The 14,781-nt window shown below is 40.3% G+C and overlaps 1 protein-coding gene and 1 long non-coding RNA gene across 11 annotated transcripts in view; one reads left to right on the top strand and one right to left on the bottom strand.

Annotated features, from left to right (window-relative positions):
• Window positions 1-10,358, bottom strand: part of olfm2a (olfactomedin 2a) — a 68,583-nt gene extending 58,225 nt beyond the window's left edge. Inside the window, exon 1 of the mRNA XM_058050282.1 lies at window positions 9,903-10,358. Within this exon, the coding sequence (XP_057906265.1) occupies window positions 9,903-9,959 (57 nt within the window). The 5' untranslated portion in view covers window positions 9,960-10,358. The remainder of the gene's footprint in view (window positions 1-9,902) is intronic.
• LOC131103776 (uncharacterized) overlaps window positions 9,634-14,781 on the top strand; it is a 49,320-nt gene continuing 44,172 nt past the window's right edge. For 9 of the 10 annotated variants that reach the window (XR_009119674.1, XR_009119673.1, XR_009119670.1 and 6 more), the window contains exon 1: window positions 9,634-9,707. This is a non-coding gene — a long non-coding RNA (uncharacterized LOC131103776). The remainder of the gene's footprint in view (window positions 9,708-14,781) is intronic. The other variant, XR_009119672.1, reaches the window with a different exon arrangement.

Here is a 14,781-nt window from a genome sequence, read left to right as displayed (position 1 = left end):
ATTTAATTTAATTTAATTTAATTTAATTTAATTTAATTTAATTTAATTTAATTTAATTTTTAATTTAATTTTTAATTTAACTTAACTTAAATTAAATTTCTCCGGTTTCCTCCCACATTCCAAAAACATGCTAGGTTAATTGGCGACTCCAAATTGTCCATAGGTATGAATGTGAGTGTGAATGGTTGTTTGTCTATAAGTGCCCTGTGATTGGCTGGCGACCAGTCAAGGGTGTACCTCTCGCCCAAAGACAGCTGGGATAGGTTCCAGCACCCCCTGCGACCCTCGTGAGGAAAAGCATAGGAAAATGAAGGATTTAATTTAATAAATTAATAAAATAAAATATATTTAATAAAACATATATAATTTTTTATTTTTAATAAAATATTGAATAAAATTAATAATTAATTTAAAGTTTTTTATGTTTTATTTTATTTTATTTTTTTAATCACGTACCGAAGTACGAGGTGATATGACCATCCAATGACAGAATGGGTACCATAGTAAGTGTCAATATAGTGATATGTATAGCACATCATGACTGGTTCAAGACTCTTCATCCTTGTATTTAGCAAACATCAACTGCTTGTATTGTTTCTTGAATTGGCTCATCGTTGTGCATTGTTTGAGGGTCTTACTCAATCCATTCCATAGTTTGATTCCACATACTGAAATGCTATGGCTTTTTAACGTAGTCCTAGCATAGAAGTGTTTCAAATGTAGTTCTTCCCTGAGATCATATTTCTCCGCTCTTGTAGAGAAGTATTGTATTTAGACAGTAATACACACGTGTCGGCTAGTAACTCTATACAGCTATACAAGCTGTGCACTGACTACTCTATATATATATCCAACTTATTCCTGGTGAATAAAAAATGCTTGCCACAGCCCTCGCGGCCCCATTCGTATCCATTCCATTCGTCGCCCGCTCTTTGACTCGTATCCCATCGCTGACATGCTTGTGAACTCTCCGGCAGAAGGCAGAGAGACATAGACAGATAAGTGTTTGTGTGTGTGTGTTAAATGGCTTGTGCACGTGCGTGTGCATGTGTGTCCCTGGTCAGGGTGTTGTCAGAGGAATGTCACTCTTGCTTAGAGTCACAGATGCGAACCTCTGGGAGTCCTGTACCCTGCAGCACACTGGCACAGAAGGAAAGGAGGGCAGGAGGGGGGCTGCGATACGACAAGATATAAGCATGATATTCATCTCACCCGTCCAGCTGATACACATGTAACACCGAATGCAAAAAAAAAAAGGTCCCTTTTGTTTACAAGAGAGAACTGATGGTGTTCCTAGTAAACAAGACCTTAAAGACCTTTTGGAATGACAATTACGAGCCACGCGAGAGTCGGTGCATGGTGGCACTAATGGTCACGTTAGGACAACAGGGCTCGAGGTTTTTTTTTTTCTTCTACGAAACAACCACAGAGGTCATTTGGAGCCCGCATAGAGCCCGCCAGGAAGCGGCGGCTGGTCTGTGGCTCGGAATGAGTAAACGGTCATTTACGGATTACATGCCGCACCGTCCCGGGAAAAGAAACTGTTGGATTTCAAACAACAAAGCAGGGGAAAAAGCAAACACCAGAGATGTTCTTTGTCTGTGGGCGTACTGTTGATATCAGTGTAATTAATGGCTGCATGTTTATGCAGGATGAAGTGGACACAAACACCCACACGATGCCCCTCTACCTGTTACCCTATTTAACAAACATCAATACCGTATTTCAGTTAGTTTTTCATTAACTTTTAACTGAAATATATTTATTTAAAACAATGTTAACATAGGAAATCATCATAAGTCCTATCAAGGGTAAAGGTAGTTTACATACATAAACAATGCAAATTGTGAAAAAAAGTGTACTCCGCCCTCTTGCCTGAAGTCAGCTGGGATGGGCTCCAGCATCCCCCCCAAACTCTTGTGAGGATAAGCGGTAGAAAATGAATGAATATTTATTTAAAACAATGTTAACATAGGAAATCATTATAAATCCGATCAAGAGTAAAGGTTATTTAAACAATGTAATTTAAACGATTGTTTGAAAGTGTACCCCACCTCTCGCCCTCAGTCAGCTGGGATAGGCTCCAGCACTCACCGCAACTCTTGTGAGGATAAGCGGTAGAAAATGAATGAATATAACATAGAAAATAAAACCGCCATCATAAATCTTTTCAAAGGTAAAGGTAGTTTCCATACATAAACAATGCAAATTGTGAAAAAAGTGTACCCTGCCTCTCGCCCGAAGTCAGCTGGGATAGGCTCCAGCACCCCCTGCAACCCTTGTGAGGATAAGTGGTAGAAAATGAATGAATATTTACGTATTTAAAACAATGTTAACATCGGAAATCATCATAAATCCTATCAAGGGTAAAGGTACTTTACATACATAAACAATGCAAATTGTTTAAAAGTGTACCCCACCTCTCCTCCGAAGTCAGCTGGGATAGGCTCCAGCACCCCCCGCAACCCTCTTGAGGATAAGCAGTAGAAAATGAATATTTATTTAAAACAATGTTAACATAGGAAGTAATACCGCCATCATAAATCCTATCAAGGGTAAAGGTAGTTTACATACATAAAAATGTAAAGCAAATTGTACCCTGCTCCCGCCCGAAGTCAGCTGGGATAGGCTCCACCACCCCCGCAACCCTCGTGAGGATAAGTGGTAGAAAATGAATGAATATTTATTTAAGACAATGTCAACATAGGAAATCATCATAAATCCTATCAAGGGTAAAGGTAGTTTCCATACATAAACAATGCAAATTGTTTAAAAGTGTACCCCGCCTCTCCCCCAAAGACAGCTGGGATAGGCTCCAGAGTTACCCCCACGCCTAGTGAGAATAAGCCGCATCTCTTTTAGCTCATCATTATCAGTGTCCGCTATTCAATCCGCCCATAACAAGACTCCATCATAATGCACTCCCATTACTTGTGGCTGATTGTGAGGCGGTAACAGACGTGTGTTGAGTGGACCATCAAACCCACTTCCACACACACATACACACACATACACACTAACAATCATGTTGTCATCATCTAGAACGCAGGACACGTACGGTAAATAAATAACACTAAGCCTGATGCTATTTATTAGGGGACCAATACCCTCCTCTAATGCACAATGCAGAGAAGCCCCATGCAATCTCACCTGCTTTGTCTATTAAAAACAACCCTAGAGAGCTGCTGGTAATGGCGGTGGATTGACTCGTGTGAGACTGCAGTGTAATAGACTTTTAGGCCACAATCCGACAGCTTTCTAGGCACTTTTATCTAGTGAGAAGCAGCAGATGTGGGTTTTTTGTTTTGGCTAAAAGGTCAGCGGACAGCGGCCTTTTGGACTCATCACAGATGTCCGAATTGGATATAAGCCCATGCATGCAGCTGTTAGCCCTGCCTTCTTCAAGGTCTGATGTTCTTGTCCTCAAGCGCTGAGGCAGCCTATCACCGATAGAAGATTCAGGCTAAATGGCTGCTTGGCAGTATTAATACTTAAACTGTGGTACTGGTGCCGCTGGCTCCATTTCGTCATATGCCATAACATTGGAATTGTGTATTATTGCCAATTACAAGACAAGAGCTAAACTGTGGCAAAAAAACACTGAGGTGGTGTAAAAAGTTGTTACTTGTACTAATAAGAAGTAGTACTTCATGCTGGAAAAAGTTTTTTTTTGGCCTAAATTAAGCATTTTCAAGCATAAATCATAAAATCAACTAAAATGCATTGGAAGTCAATTAACTCTGCACGGCGGATGAGTGGTTACCTCGCAGGCCACAAAGCTATGAGACCCGAGTACAATCCCACCCTCGGTGTGAAGTTTGCATGTTCTCCCCATGCAAGTTAGCATGCTCTCCAAATTGTCCATAGGTATGAATGTGAGTGTGAATGGTTGTTTGTCTATATGTGCCCTGTGATTGGCTGGCCACCAGTCCAGGGTGTACCCCGCCTCTTTCCTGAAGACAGCTGGGATAGGCTCCAGCACCCCCCACGGCCCTCGTGAGGATACGCGGTAGAAAATGAATGAACTCCCCCAATGCTAACATTATGTCATATTGGATAATATGAATGTAAAGGTGGCTATAGGGGTGTTATGTCATATCTAGAAAGCTCTTATAGTGTTATATAAATTGTATTTAGAAGGTTCTAAACAGCGTTCCATGTGTATATATAAGGATTCCTACTTCATTGAAATTCACTGTAACCAATTGACTGTGATAAATGAAGGATTACTGTAGTTTTAATCCACTATAGGTCCAAAATATAGAGACATTTTGGTATGTTATTCAATTAGAAAGTGTGTCCAAAATTTTGACTAGTGTTAAACATAAATCCATCCATCCGTTTTTTATGCCACCTATATACTCATTAGGGTCGTTGGTTTATGCTGGAGCCTACCCCAGCTCACTTTGAGCTAGAGTACACCGGTACACCGTGGACTGGTGGCCAGCCAATCACAGGGCACATATAGCCAAACAACCATTCACACTCACATTCATACCTATGGACAATTTGGAGTCGCCAATTAGCCTAGCATGTTTTTGGAATGTGGGAGGAAACCGGAGTACCCGGAGAAAACCCACGCATGCACGGGGAGAACATGCAAACTCCACACAGAGGATGGAATCGAACTCGGGTCTCAAAGCTGTGTGGCCTGCTCGCTAACCACTCATCCACTGTGCAGCCCATTGGGGGAGTTTTTTGTTGTTTTTTTTTAATTCCTGGACTTCTTGCGGTGGCTAATGTGACATTACTGACACCTCATGACCAGCATAACATAAATATCTAGAAATAATAAGGTTGATGTAAAAAGTTTGAGAGGAAGGAACAATAACATTTGTGCGTGAGGACAACGGTGGAACTTTTTTTTACTGTTAGATTCCCGCAAAATCCAGCCAATTACAAGAGGCCAATTCATTTCTTTTAATGTTCCTCTGCACTTTTGGAGTTTTGTGTTGCAAAACCCGCAACAAGTCAGCATCCATCACCCTCGACCACTAATTTCCCCCTCCCTAAACTCTAGTGGGACACCCCTTGAAGATAACATTTCCAGCCCTTCCGATAAAGCTGCTAACTTTAGTCGAAAATGAAAGAAATAAATCTAGCTCACCTCTCATTGTTGCTCTCATGTACTGTCGAGTAACAAACAAAGACTACACAAGCATGTGTCCATCACTATGATGAAAGACCCCCGGGCGTTATGCGTACTTAACCAACACATGCGGCAAATGAACATTTGTCTCATTAAAGCTCTGTAAATATTTCATCCCCAAAAATATGGAGAACAGCATAACTGCCTCCATGGCGCCTCCACATATACGCAAGGAGTCATCAATTCTTTATTATTTCAATGCAATCTGCCCGAGACGAATGGCATTGCGATTTCATTCAGCCCTTTTTGAATATTTAATGCAAGCGTTTATAACAAATTGTCCCTTAAGGCCAATTATAGGACTGACTAAAGAAGCGGGAGGATATAACTAACACTGAGTCATCAGCTATTACTTTCCCCCATGCATTTATTCTAAGAACAACTTGAAAAATCTTAAATAAGTAAATACACAAATAAATAAATTATCATAATTGCCTCAGGACCTGTCCAGTTGAAAAAAAAAATATGTTTTTGATGAGATTACATATGAATACTAACTGATTGATTAAATAAATACAGTGGCACTCAAAATTAGAGAGACACTTTATCTTGTGTCCATGACTCCAAATTGTCCATAGGTATGAATGTGAGTGTGAATGGTTGTTTGTCTATAAGTGCCCTGTGATTGGCCGGCGACCAGTTCAGGGTGACAGCTGGGATAGGTTCCAGCACACCCGTGACCCTCATGAGGATATAAAATGAATGAATGAATATACTGTCCAATCAAGAAAATCATCGTAATAAATGTATTTATCTAACAAAAAAAATTTTTTAGGGAAACTGTCCAATCAAAAAATTCAAATTAAATGCAGAAATAAGCTAAATAATTTTTCGTAATATTCCGGTTTCCTCTCACATTCCAAAAACATGCTAGGTTAATTGGCGACTCCAAATTGTCCATAGGTATGAATGTGAGTGTGAATGGTTGTTTGTCTATATGTGCCCTGTGATTGGCTGGCCACCAGTCCAGGGTGTACCCCGCCTCTCGCCCAAAGACAGCTGGAATAGGCTCCAGCACTCCCCACAACCCTCATGAGGGTAGAAAATGAATGAATGAATATACTATTTATATACTATTATATTTATATACTATTTTTTTTTATTCAGAAAATCATCTGAATAAATGTATTTGACTGTTATTTAACGAACTAAATAGATTTTTTAGGGAAACTGTCCAATCCAAAAATTCTAATTAAATGCAGAAATAAGCTAAATAATTTTTTGTAATTATCTACCTTTGTCACTGAATAAATTGAACTAATAAATGAAACAAAATACATCCAAAAACAGCTACAATTAACAAAAATGTCCCATATATTTCAATAAATAGATGTATTTAAAATGTATTAAAAATACTACACAGTAAGACATAATAATTATAATAAATGACAGTAATAAAAAAATGTCATGTCCAGTCAAAACAAATAAAAAACATACTATATGTTACTCAGCACAAGATATTTACTTTAATGATATCAAAGGTTCCATATAGGTCGACTCCAGTATGTTTGTGATCCTCTTGTGGCTTTGTAAAGGTCATGTGTTTATACCACATAAGATGTAAAGCACCGGTAGCCAGTATGGAGCGCCATAAAACAAGATCCACACAGTTTCTAAATGTCACAGCCCTCATGTGCTGCTCTTTCTCAGACCGATGGATCAAACTCTTTTATGACTGATAGACTTAATGATAGGCTATTAAATAGAAATTAGTGCCTGTGGTTCATTCTCATTGGACATTTAGAAGATTCATGTCTCGAGGGCCAATGGGAAGCAAAAGGCTTTAGGTTAACACAAAAAGTTAGTTATCGAAATCGTATTTGCGGATAATGTTACTAAATTGTGGTGGGTTGCATGTCCATGCAGAAGAAATGATGCAGCGCTGTCCGTGGTGCTGAATGTTGCTTGCTGCTACCGCTGCAGCTCCAAGGCGACCAGCCCTCCCATCATCACTAGACTAGTCTGTCGCATTAAGGGAGCAGACGCTTTTGTCGTCTTGTCAAAAGATGTGCATAGTGACCAGCCCGACCCCCCCAACCCCCCCTACACCATTTTGTTTTTTTTTTTGTTTTTTTTGCCACTTCACACGCTCCTCTCTTTTGACTCCAAAGCTTTTCTGGGTCAAATAATTTACCGTGCCCCGCGTCACTTTTACAACTGTCACATCGCCACCCGTCAGAGTTGTAGCCAAAACAAAACCAACGCACGCTTTTCTACAAGATGTGTTGGGAGACTCACCTGCCACAATATTACATACACCTCAGGTCCAAAATGTGGACCCTACTCATAATGTGGACTTATGTTAAGCTAGCTCTTTTGCAGAGCATCTTTTCGGGGATCTTTGACTTGTGTTATTGCAGTAGGTCTTTAAAACCATCACTAGTTGTTGCAGTTTGTCCGTAATGATAATGGGAATGGTAATGGTTTTATTTCATTTGAACATGCATCAGATTACAATTGAATGCATCACATAATCAGTTCACAGTTCCACATGTCCAAAAGGAGTAGGAAGAAGCAAAGCTTATTAAATCCTACCCCTCCATCTGGTACTTTTACAATCAGTAACTGTTACATTTGTTCACTTCCTGCTTTCTATAATACAGGTTAAGGTTATTTTTTCATTTTTATTTTTTTTTTAAATAATGTACCTCGTACCAAAGTATGAGGTGATATGACCATCCAATGACAATGTGTACCATAGTAAGTGTCAATATAGTGATATGTATAGCACATCATGACTGGTTCAAGACTCTTCATCCTTGTATTTAGCAAACATCAACTGCTTGTATTGTTTCTTGAATTGGCTCATCGTTGTGCATTGTTGGAGGTCCTTACTGGATCCATTCCATAGTTTGATTCCACATACTGAAATGCTATGGCTTTTATGGCTTTATGGCTTTTTAATGTGGTCCAAAGGGGGGCCAACTTCTTATTTAGTTGAGCGCTGACGTTGTAATAGCTCAACATGAAAGAAAAAACAACTTTTTTGACACCCAACTTCGCCTTGCCATCGCACATTACAGCCAACAAGGGCTCGAACACCAACGCACTTTGCCGCCCACGATTCGGGCCTCTGTTATAGAGGATGTTTGACTTGTGTTTTTGCAGGAAGTCTAGCATAGAGGTCTCCAACCACCATGGCTTGCATGGCTGAACCGGGCATGCAAAACTGTCAGTAAATAGTTTTGGAAATAACTACTTAGAATTTGATTTTAGAAAAAAAATACTTTTTTTTGTTATGGTTCATTGTGTTTGTTTGAGTTTTTATTCCAACTTTGCGGCCCTTGAACACACCATAGTTGTTTATCCAATGCTGCCACAAATAGACTTATATTTTCCCCTTCATGGTTGTTCCCAAATGCTGATGTTGTGTGTGATGTCACATATAGAGGATCTCTGACTAGCTTTTTTTTTTTTTTTTAAGAGGGCCTTACACAACAGTCATTTTCTGACTCATTAACTCGTGTTTTTGCGGGTGTGGCCCTGTCATATATTGAGGTCTTTTTCAGTAGGAAAGCAAAACGTGTTGCGGAGGATCTTTGATTTCTGAGAATAATAATAATACTAATACATTTTATTTATCAGGCGTTTTTCAAAATACTCAAGACGCCGAAAATATGGCCTTAAGAACAACTAGGTTCAACAGCCTTGTATTAGGTTGCTTGTATGATGCTCACCACAATAATAAACATAAGAACAACGGACTATTTAATCATTCAAATCATTCACCAAAATGGGCGGCACGGCGTTCGAGTGGTTAGCGCACAGACCTCACAGCTAGGAGACCAGGGTTCAATTCCAGTTACCATACTCCGGTTTCCTCCCACATTCCAAAAACATGCTAGGTTAATTGGCGACTCCAAATTGTCCATAGGTATGAATGTGAGTGTGAATGGTTGTTTGTCTATATGTCCCCTGTGATTGGCTGGCGACTTTGGGGGGGGGGGTGAATGAATGAATGAATGAATGAATGAATGTTCCGTCAAATTTCAAACCTGGTTTTCCTATTAATTGGAGGAGTATAATAAAACTAAAATAAAGTAAAACATTGGCTGACTTCCTAGCTGTTCTAACCACAAACCATGTGAATCGGTCTGTCCTGGGGTGAAATCGCTGCCGTTAAACCTGTCATAGTTTGACAATGTTTTCATTTTAAAATCCTAACCTGTCACACACACACACACACGCTAGAATTAAACTAAAATAAAGTAAAATTACTCACTCTCTCCCTATGTTGCAGTGAGTTCCATAGGTATGAATGTGAGTGTGAATGGTTGTTTGTCTATATGTGCCCTGTGATTGGCTGGCGACCAGTCCAGGGTGTACCCCGCCTCTCGCCCCAAGACAGCTGGGATAGGCTCCAGCATCCCCTCTCCAAGAAAACGAATGAATGAATGAATAATTCACCAAAACATTAGGTACAAAAGATTACCTTCAAAAGATTCAATACAGTGTTAAGCTAACCTGAGTATTCTCTTTTGTGCAGGTATACCTAATGAAGTGGGCATTGGACACAGACGACACACGACTGGACACAGGAGCCACTGTGCATGTCAAGGTGTGTACACTCCAACAAGTCGACACCCAACATTTCAACCCTAAAACTGAACACAATTTTTGTATCCTTCCATATTAAAATTCAATTGACTATAAGAATGAAAGCCACACCTAAAAAAAAATTTAATTAAAAAAAACATTTTGGATTCAACAGTGACCACTGATTGACATGCAAAGTTGACTTAACGTTTCCTACCTGACAAGGCATGACAGCTGACATCACAAGTAGGAACATGGCACTGAGAAGATGCATCCTTATAGTGGAAATGATAGCTGACAACACTTCTCGCACACTCGCCACTTCTTCTTCTTCTGCTCGTCTTCTTCTTTTTCTGCTGCCGCTGAGCTCTTTTCTTCAACACTGGCCGGCTCCGTGCACCACCAGCCTCATCACCACAGCACCCGGGGACGCAGCGCAGCTGTGAGCCTCGCGCAGGCGGCTCTGCCTCTGCGGAGCTACCGTGGTGTTGAGGCTTATTTAAATTTAAAAAATAATAATAATAAAAGAAAAAGCTCCAGTAGCAGGCAGCAGAGGGAGAAAGGAGAGGGACAGTGAGAGACCTTAAAATGTCCAGATGTCTCTCCCTGTCATCGGTCCTCCTCTCTGTCCTGCACTGGAGAAAAGAGGCGCAAGGGTTGGAAGGTGAGTTGCTGTAATTGCAACGTGCAGACGCTAGGGGCAGCAAATTACACAAGACATCATGTACATATCCCTCTCTCTCTCTCTCTCTCTCTCTCGCTCTTTTTTTTTTTCTCTCACTGTGCGTTTGTGCGTGCGTGGCATTTATGATGTCTCTTTATGCATGAGTCCAAATATATGCAGGATGAAAGAGTGGGATGAAGCTTGTAGTGAAGTCCTTTTCTGGACAGTTCATTAGGTATACCTGCATCCAAAAGTCTGCCTTTACAGTGAATAATACAGTAATGCTCAAATGTGCTTGATTGATATATGAAGTGATACCTGGTTGTCGTTTGCAGTGGTGTAGATGACATCATACTGCATGACATCATACTCAGATGTTTCTTATGTTTTGGTCGTTCTTATGTTCTGTGGAACAAAACCTGCAGAGGTGCTTGAAACAGATGCAGAGTCAACACGGTTCTAAACTGCCTGTTTGGAAGCGTTGGACGAGCATGTTAATATATCAAGTTCATTTTCATTCATTAGGTGATGAATTAATTTATTATCATCCCTGGCCTTGTGCCCACGAGAATTTTTCTGAATGAGAAATCTTGCCACATTTTAATCTCTTATGATCTTGTGACACCCTTACAAATAATTAATATCAAGTGAGTGTGAATGAAGAAATAAATACATTAAAAAAAAACTAGGCTGCACAGCCGCCGTGTGGTTAGCCCGTTAGCACATTAGCATTTTAATCCAATGACAGTTACTTACGTCTTAAATGTCTCATTTTCTATTATGTTTACTATTCTCGGTAATAGACCTGTACGTCGGACGAGTGGTTAGCACACAGGCCTCACAGCTAGGAGACCCGAGTTCAATTCCACTCTCTGCCATCTCTGTGTGGAGTTTGCATGTTCTCCCTGTGTATGCATGTGTTTTCTCCGAGTACTCCGGTTTCCTCCCACATTCCAAAAACATGCTAGGTTAATTGGCGACTCCAAATTGTCCATAGGTATGAATGTGAGTGTGAATGGTTGTTTGTCTATATGTGCCCTGTGATTGGCTGGTTACTTTGGGGAGGGGGGGTTGAATGAATGAATGTTCCGTCAAGTTTCAAACCTGGTTTTCCTATTAGTTGGAGGAGTATAATAAAACTAAAATAAAGTAAAACATTGGCTGACTTCCTAACTGTTCTAACCACAAACCATGTGAATTAGTCTGTCCTAGGGTGAAATCACTGCCGTTAAACCTGTCATAGTTTGACAATGTTTGCATTTTAATATCCTAACCTGTCATACACGCTAGAATTAAACTAAAATAAAGTAAAATTTCTCAGTCTGTCCCTATGTCGCAGTGATTTCCATAGGTATGAATGTGAGTGTGAATGGTTGTTTGTCTATATGTGCCCTGTGATTGGCTGGCGACCAGTCCAGGGTGTACCCCGCCTCTCAGCCTTGAAGACAGCTGGGATAGGCTCCAGCAACCCTGTGACCCTTGTGAGGATAAGCGGTAGAAAATGAATGAATGAATGAATAAAAATAAAATTAACACGTTGTTTATGGATTGGCTCTATATTGAGGGCCTTCACTCTTATTTTTTTACTACAATCCTAATAGAAATACATTTAAATGGCAAAAAATAGGCTCAAATATATATCATAACTTTTTAAAGTTCATTCATTCATTCATTCATTTTCTACCGCTTTTTCCTCACGAGGGTCGCGGGGGGTGCTGGAGCCTATCCCAGCTGTCTTCGGGCGAGAGGCGGGGTACACCCTGGACTGGTGGCCAGCCAATCACAGGGCACATATAGACAAACAACCATTCACACTCACATTCATACCTATGGACAATTTGGAGTCGCCAATTAACCTAGCATGTTTTTGGAATGTGGGAGGAAACCGGAGTACCCAGAGAAAACCCACGCATGCACGGGGAGAACATGCAAACTCCACACAGAGATGCCCGAGGGTGGAATTGAACCCTGGTCTCCTAGCTGTGACGTCTGCGCGCTAACCACTAGACCGCCGTGCCGCTTTTAAAGTTCAAATAAATGGAAAATAAAATAGAGTAGAGTAGAGCCGCTTCTCCTTCACATCGAGAGGACTCAGTTGAGGTGGCTCGGGCATCTAGTGGCCGGAGGTGGCCGGGGAACGGGAAGTCTGGGCTTTCCTACTAAGACTGCTGTCCCCGCGACCCGGATAAGCGGAGGAAAATGGATGGATGGAAAATAAAATAAAATAAATGGAAAAAATCTGGAATATGCATAAAACAACATATTTCTAATAGAATTCTAATTGCATTTTACTGTACTGTCTGAGTGCCCTCTAAGCATCCTGCCTGTGAATAATATGAATGCAGACTTTGAGGTTGAGTGAAAGCCAAGTTGAGTCATGGCATGCTGACGCCATCCACTGTACTACAGCTGCCGACTGCATGTTGTGAGGTAAACACTAACAAAACATGACCCATTTATCTTTTGTCCCTCGGGTCAATCCATTGGGGGGGTGGGGGGTGGAGACAAAAGGGGGAGTGCGTGACCCTTGAGGGTGCCTGTCGCTTTGTATGTGCCTGCGTTACCCTCGGCAGAGGAATATCAATGATTTATTTCCAAGTTGTCATGGCTGCATCCCCATCTTGTTTGATTGCATGTCTCGCTTGATGGCTAAAAACGTTGGATTTGCGTGTGTGAGTGCAAATGTTGGAGGCTATGCAGTATACTGGAGCTAATGTTTAACAACTTAGTGGAAGGAACCCGCATCTCTACATGCTGCTGGGTGTTTGCATCTTACATAATAAATAAAACCGTGTATTAGGTTATTTACTGTATTTGCGTCTATCAATGCTTACTATAGACTTACACAAATATTCTTATTGGATTTGCAGTTCAAACTGTGTACAAATGAAAAGCTATTTTTTAATACTCTGTCCAAGATTATTCATATAACTATAGAACAATAGTGGACCCATCATTGAGCCTTGAGGTACACCTGCATTGCATAGCATGACATTTCATCATCTCAGAGTAAGCTGCATATACTTTGTTTGTGTTTAGCTGGATGAAAACACAATGTATGTATTATGCGGCAGGAGAGGCAGGCCAAGGATCCAAACGTCCACATCTCCTGTGGCGGGAAACAAACAGCACAAATGTGTTGTTTACATTTAGTTTCTGCTTAATTTAAAACTGCTGCTATTTATTTTCCTCTGTCTTGTCTGTCGGTGTGGCGGAAACTTCCAGAGCATCACAGCAGCATGTAATGGTAATGGTTTTATTTCATTTGAACATGCATCAGATTACAATTGAATGCATCACATAATCAGTTCACAGTTCCACATGTCCAAAAGGAGTAGGAAGAAGCAAAGCTTATTAAATCCTACCCCTCCATCTGGTACTTTTACAATCAGTAACTGTTACATTTGTTCACTTCCTGCTTTCATAATATAGTTTACGTTTTTTATGTTATTTTAGTCACGTTCCGAAGTACAAGGTGATATGACCATCCAATGACATAATGGGTACCATAGTAAGTGTCAATATAGTGATATGTATAGCACATCATGACTGGTTCAAGACTCTTCATCCTTGTATTTAGCAAACATCAACTGCTTGTATTGTTTCTTGAATTGGCTCATCGTTGTGCATTGTTTGAGGGTCTTACTCAATCCATTCCATAGTTTGATTCCACATACTGAAATGCTATATATGAGAAGTATAGGATGACATTTTAGCTAATTGGTTATTTTTAGCCTTATGCATTATTTTAGCTGTTTGAAGATGAACTATATCAGCAAGTTGAAGTATTTGTGATTTTAGAAATAAGGAGTTAGTATGTTCTCTGTAGGCGGCATTATGAATTATCCTTACTGACCTTTTTTGCAGTACATTTAGCGAGTGAAGATTGCTTTTATCGTTATTATAATATATATTTCCACACAATATGAAAGATATGGTAGAACCAGAGAGCAATAAAGAGTGTGGAGTGATTTCTGATTGAGAAAAATTTTTGCTTTGTTCAATATTGAAATATTTCTGGCCACCTTATGTTGTATATTTGTAATATGAGGTGATCCCCAGAAATGTATTTTCCTTCACCCTTTCAATGTCTACACCGTCTATTTGTATTGATGTTGATCTCTTGATGTGCTTCCATGTATAGAAATAAAATAAAATAAAATAAATACTGGGGAATACACCCTGTTACGCAATATAAAAAGTAAAAGTGTAAGACGACTAGTTCAACAGTAGCCTACCGAAAAAGTCATTCAGCGCTGTCCTCGTCCTTTTCCTGGTTAGCTAAATCCCCTAAAGTCATCCTCAATTCCCTCGCCACATACGCCGCAAGTCTTTCTCCCTCTTTCGCTGTCGCTCCAAGCGCCACCCACCACCCTAAGGCAAATGGACTCCTAAGCCAGTGCTGTCCCTAAACCCGCCGGCGACAGCGGAC

The sequence above is a fragment of the Doryrhamphus excisus genome, chromosome 15 (assembly GCF_030265055.1).
Source record: "Doryrhamphus excisus isolate RoL2022-K1 chromosome 15, RoL_Dexc_1.0, whole genome shotgun sequence".
Taxonomy (NCBI): domain Eukaryota; kingdom Metazoa; phylum Chordata; class Actinopteri; order Syngnathiformes; family Syngnathidae; genus Doryrhamphus; species Doryrhamphus excisus.
This window is presented reverse-complemented; position numbering and strand designations above follow the sequence as displayed.